The sequence below is a fragment of the Otolemur garnettii genome, unplaced genomic scaffold (assembly GCF_000181295.1).
Source record: "Otolemur garnettii isolate 467f Iridium unplaced genomic scaffold, OtoGar3 scaffold00025, whole genome shotgun sequence".
Classification (NCBI taxonomy): domain Eukaryota; kingdom Metazoa; phylum Chordata; class Mammalia; order Primates; family Galagidae; genus Otolemur; species Otolemur garnettii.
The window spans coordinates 18,984,236-18,990,141 of NW_003852420.1; the positions used below are offsets into that span (position 1 = coordinate 18,984,236).

General features: G+C 44.1%; 1 protein-coding gene across 3 annotated transcripts in view; it reads left to right on the forward strand.

Moving 5' to 3' along the window:
* The window catches only part of MTF1 (metal regulatory transcription factor 1), a 54,848-nt gene that overhangs the window by 41,537 nt on the left and 7,405 nt on the right, over window positions 1–5,906 (forward strand). For all 3 annotated transcript variants that reach the window (XM_003788150.3, XM_023512151.1, XM_023512150.1), the window contains 2 exons: window positions 356–458; window positions 1,113–1,708. In XM_003788150.3, coding sequence (XP_003788198.1) covers window positions 356–458; window positions 1,113–1,708 — 699 coding nt within the window. The remainder of the gene's footprint in view (window positions 1–355; window positions 459–1,112; window positions 1,709–5,906) is intronic.

The window sequence follows — 5,906 nt, forward strand, 5'->3', positions numbered from 1 at the left end:
CCTAGGCAACATGGGCCCCTTCTCTATTAAAAAAAAAAAACTAGAAAAAAAAGTATTGAAATATTCAATACATACTAATAACAAAAGATGACTGCAATATATACTGATCACCTCCTGTAATTACAGAAGTCACACATGACTTGAGTATTATAAATTGTAGACAATTTTTTCCTTTTTTAAAATGTGTATACATTTTTTTTGGCACTCTTGAGTATATGTCACTTTGAAATAGGAGACGGTTAAACAGGAACCAGATGAGAAGATCACTCATGTTCTGGGGCCCCGAGTGAGTATGCTGTGTTGTGAAGAGCAGTCTCAGGATGGCAAGTCTCACAGCTCTGTCCTTCTCCAACAGACACAGGGCCAGGACCTGAGCACAGTTTCACCAGCAGTCATCTTTGAGTTGATGTTCCACAATTCAGAGGATACAGCAATTCAGGAAGACGCACGACAGACAGGTAGGTTGTTACGCAGCCCCTTCCTGCTCCCTTGTCAGCACTTGTTGGCACACTGAGTGACAGGCATAGAGAAGTATCCCAGTTACTTAAATGGAGCAAGCTTCCTGTGAAGGGTCAGAGAAGTATAGGCCTAATTCAATTCATTTCCCACCCCCTCCTTTTCCTCTGCCTTGAAAAAGAGGCCCTTCTTTCCTACAATCTCTTTTTGGCTTTCAAAAATGGGAGGAGCTGTGAGCTCTTTCTTCTGATGTGATTATACCCTGTTCATGAGTGTATAGGACCCACAAACCTAGGTTTGGATGCATAGATCATACTGTGTTTGAATGAAAATTTGTTTGTAAAACATCACAGTGGTCAGAAAGTATATTCACTGGTCATGCGAAGAAAAGGATATCTAGTCTCTTTTCCAAAAAAGCCTTAGGGCACTTTGACACATTTTTTTAATGGGTATACCTATACTAGGTCTTCACATTTAGAAAGCGAGCTCAGTCATGAAACCGGGTACTTTGAAGAGCAGAAAGACACCCTGCTAGCAATGAAAGAACTGGCTCTCATGGACTTTAGCTGTCTTTTGTTTAGCCTGTAATGATTGTGTTTGTGGCTCATCTAAGGCTTGGGATAAGTCTATATATTTCTATTTCTTTTTCTTGCCAGCTGCCTTGATTGAAAATTTTAATGGTGATGCAGAGTCAGTCAGTGACGTTCCGCCATCCACAGGAAATTCAGCATCTTTATCTCTTCCACTTGTACTGCAGCCTGGCATCTCCGAGCCACCCCAGCCTCTACTACCAGCCTCAGCTGCGTCTGCTCCTCCGCCTGCTCCCTCCTTAGGAACTGGTTCCCAGCAAGCTGCATTTGGCAACCCCCCTGCTCTCTTACAACCTCCAGAAGTGCCTGTTCCCCACAGCACGCAGTTTGCTGCTAATCATCAAGAATTTCTTCCACACCCCCAGGCACCCCAGCCCATCGTACCAGGACTTTCTGTTGTTGCTGGGCCTTCTGCATCATCAGCAGCAGTGGCATCAGCTGTGGCAGCACCAGCTCCACCACAAAGTACTACTGAGCCCCTGCCAGCCATGGTCCAGACTCTGCCCCTGGGTGCCAACTCTGTCCTAACTAATAATCCCACTATAACCATCACCCCGACTCCCAACACGGCTATCCTGCAGTCCAGCCTAGTCATGGGAGAACAGAACTTACAATGGATATTAAATGGTGCCACAAGTTCACCACAAAACCAAGAACAAATTGTAAGTATTATGTATAAACTTATCCAGCAGGGTGAAGTGCATTTACATTGGTGACACGTTCAGAGGGGCTTTTACTGCACAAAGGAAAATGGCTGTCGTATCCACCTGAGATATGCAATTCTACCTCTTAGTCATTTCCCCTATAATCAAATAGTATAAATATAAGGAATGTTGTGGTCATACCTTTAATAAGGAGGCAGAGAAACAGCCTTAAGTTTACCTAACACTGACTCGGTGCCTATGGCTCAAGTGGCTAAGGCGCCAGCCACGTACACTTAAGGTGGCGGGTTCAAATCCAGCCTGGCCCACCAAACAACAATGATGGCTGCAACCAAAAAATAGCTGGGCGTTGTGGCGGGCGCCTGTCATCCCACTACTTGGGAGGCTGAGGCAGGAGACTCTCTTAAGCCCAGAAGTTGGAGGTTGCTGTGAGCTGTGATGCCATGGCACTCTACCCAGGGTGACAGCTTGAGGCTCTGTCTAAAAAAAAAAAGTGTACCTAACAGAAACTTGGACAAACATTCCTACTGATAGTGTGATCTAATATAGGAAAGTAGTCAACAAACTCCAGAGGCGCAGCAATATTTCACAAAGCGGTCATCTCCAAGACAGAGTCAGACTGCTATAAGGGACTGATTTGACCTGGTCCGATGGAACCAGGCAGCAGTGGCCAAATCAGAGAAGTAACCTGTGCTCCCAGAGCCCACCATAGAACCATTTTAAGTGTTTGGTCTTGATGGCTATGGAATTGACTTGGGCATTCAATTAAGTATACTTTCCAAGCCTAATATTTGCTGGATACCACACTGAATACTCTGGAGGATACAGAAAAGTGAAAAATATGACTCTTTTGCATAAAAGCTTATATTCTAGTTAAAGAAGCTAAAATGCCTAAAACAAAGTTAATTACCAGGAGGTAAAGTGCCAAATAATAAGAAGGGTAATAAAATAAGAAAAGCTATTATTATTGAGTCCTTACTATATGTAAGGACTTACTATGCTAAGGCCTTTTTTTTTTCTTTTTGAGATAAGAGTCTCACTTGGTCACCCTTGGTAGAGTCCTGTGGCATCTTAGCTCATAGCAGCCTCAAACTCTTGGGTTCAAGTGATCCTCTTGCCTTAGCCTCCCAAGTAGCTGGGACTATAGGCACCCGCCACAAGGCCCAGCTATTTCTTTTTTATAGCTGGGGCTCTCGCTCTGGCTCAGGCTGGTCTCAAAGCTGTGAGCTCAGGCAATCCTTGACTTCTCAAGTGCTGGGATTACAGAAATGAGCCATTGTGCCCAGTCTGTACTAAGCATTTTTTTTAAATTGAAGCTCTAGGGCTGGGGGAGGTGGCTCACACCTTTAATCCTAGCACTCTGGAAGGCCAAGGCTGGTGGACTGCTTGAGCTCACAGGTTTGAGACCAGCCTGAGCCAGAGTGAGACCTCATCTCTAAAAATAGCTGGACATTGTGGCAGGTGCCTGTAGTCCCAGCTAACTCAGGAGGCTGAGGCAAGAGAATCAAGCATTTGAGGTTGCTGTGAGCTGTGATGCCACAGCACTCTACTGAGGGTGACAAAGTGAGACTCTGTCTCAAAAAATAAATAATAAATAAATAAACAAGGCTTGGTGCCTGTGGCTCAAGCAGCTAGGGTGCCAGCCACATACACCAGAGCTGGCAGGTTCGAATCTAGCCCAAGTCTGCCAAACAACAATGATAACTATAATCAAAAAATAGCCAGGTGTTGTGGAGGGCACCTGTAGTCCCAGCTATTTGGAAGGTTGAGGTAAGAGAATCATTTAAGCCCAAGAGTTGGAGGTTGCTGTGAGCTGTGACACCATGGCACTCTACCCAGGATGACAGCTTGAGTCTGTCTCAAAAAAAATAAATAAATAAAAAATAAAATAAAATAAAATCAAGGCTCAGGCAGTGCCTGTGGCTCAAAGGAGTAGGGCACCAGCCCCATATGCCAGAGGTGGCGGGTTCAAGCCCAGCCCCAGCCAAAAACTGCAAAAAAAAAAAATCAAGGCCCTAGCACATGTCATTTATTACCTATATATGTTATATTTTTTCTTATATTTTATTTTATTTTGAGACAGAGTCTCACTTTGTCACCCTTGGTAGAGTGCTGTGGTGTCATAGTTCACAGCAACCTCAAATTCTTGGGCTTAAGCCATTCTTTTGCCTCAGCCTCCTAAGTAGCTGGAACTATAGGTGCTGCCACAGTGTCTGGCTATTTTTAGAAAAGGGGTCTTGCTCTGGTTCAGGCTGGTCTCAAACTCCCAAAGCTCAAGCAATCCACCTGCCTTGGCCTCCCAAGGTGCTAGGATTACAAGTGTGAGCCAACACTCCTGGCTAGTACATTTTTTTTAGATTCCTTTTTTTAGTGATTATGGAACAGATAGTGTAGAGAGTTCCCAGGTAAGTCCCCTTACCAGTTTCCTCTGTTATTAACATCTTGCATCAGTGTGGTATATTTGTTACAATTAGTGAACCAATATTTATACATTGTTATTAACTAAAGTCCATAGTTCACATTAGGATCATTCTTTTGTGTTGTTTAGTTCTGTTTTTGATAAATGCGTAACGTCATAGATCCACCATTACAGTATCCGTAATAGTTTCACCACCCTAAGAATTCCCTGTTTTACTTATCTCTCTCCCACCTTCCCTTAACAACCACTGACCTTTTTACTGTCCCTGTATATCCATATTTCTATATATCGCATTAAGCACATTTTAGCGTATTACAACAAGCCTTAACAGGTAGGTATGATTTTACCAATGGAGAACTGAGGTCCAGACTGGTTAAGTGACTGGCTGAAGGTCACACAGCTCACAAGTGGCAGAACTGGGATAGGCAGGCTGACCTTAGAGTCTGTGCTCTTGGTTACTACATAGGGCTGCTAGGTGAGGGGTTCAGACTTTAAGGACTTGTTGGGTGGCTATATAGGTCAGGTGAGCTTGAGATATGAGTAGGATTTACATGGGGTAAAGAATTTACTCGGTAAGAGAATCTGTGGGTGGGTGTATGCTGCTTATCAGACAAACCAGAAAGGTGATTTAGGGCTGAATAGTGAGAGCATTCAGATTCCAGAAGTGGGAGGCCAACCACCTCTAGAGGCAGCCTATTTCCATTTTCAGGTGGCCAGAGTCCTTGAAAAGGTTTTAACCCAATCTATTTGCCATGTAGTTTTTTTTTTTTTTGAGAGACAAGAGTCTAACTCTATTGCCCTCAGTAGAGTGCTGTGGCATCACAGCTCGTAGCAACTTCCAACTCCTGGGTTTAGATGATTCTCTTGCCTCAGCCTCCCAAGTACCTGGGACTACAGGCCCCCGCCACACCTGGCTATTTTTTTGTTGCAGTTTGGCTGGGGCCGGGTTTGAACCCGCCACTCTCGGTATATGGGGCCGGCGCCGTACCCACTGAGCCATAGGCACCGCCCAGCCGTGTAGTTTTGTTTTGTGTGGACAAGTGTCATTCCTTTTCCATGGAGTTCATTTTAATGTATTTAAATATGGGTCCCATTTCTACATTATTATTTTTTAGTGTCCTCTCCTATAACTTAGCCAGAAGCTTTTATTTCCTCCCAGACTCGTCTTAGAGGCAGTTTTTCTCCCCCTTAAAGGAATAAAAGACAAAGCCTCTTTAAGATAGAAGCAGAAGCTAGTTAACTAAATTATAGGAAGTGTAGAGTGATAAGGTGATTTTTCCAAGGGTGAGTCTATGGCCCTACTTGTAGTAAAGTACACAGAGCTCGTGTTTACTGTGTGTTCATCCTGTGCCAAATGCTCCGCCTGCATGAGTTACTTCATCTAATCCTCACAGGGGCCTTGAGAAGGTCTTTGTGTATTGTCCGTTTTCTGTTACTTATAACAAGATACCTGAAAATGGATAATTGATAAAAATATTTTCTTTCTTTTTTTTTTTTTTAGAGACAGTCTTACTTTGTCACCCTCCGTAGGGTACTGTGGCATCACAGCTCACAGCACCCTCCAGCTCTTGGGCTTAGGTGATTCTCTTGCCTCAGCCTGCTGAGTAACTGGGACTATAGGTGCCTGCCACAACGCTTGGCTATTTTTTGTTGTTGTTGTTGCAGTTTGGCCGGGGCCAGATTCAAACCCACCACCCTTGGTACACGGGGCCCGTGCCCTACTCACTGAGCCATGGGCACCACCCAAAGTATTTTCTTTCTTTCTTTTTTTTTTTTTTT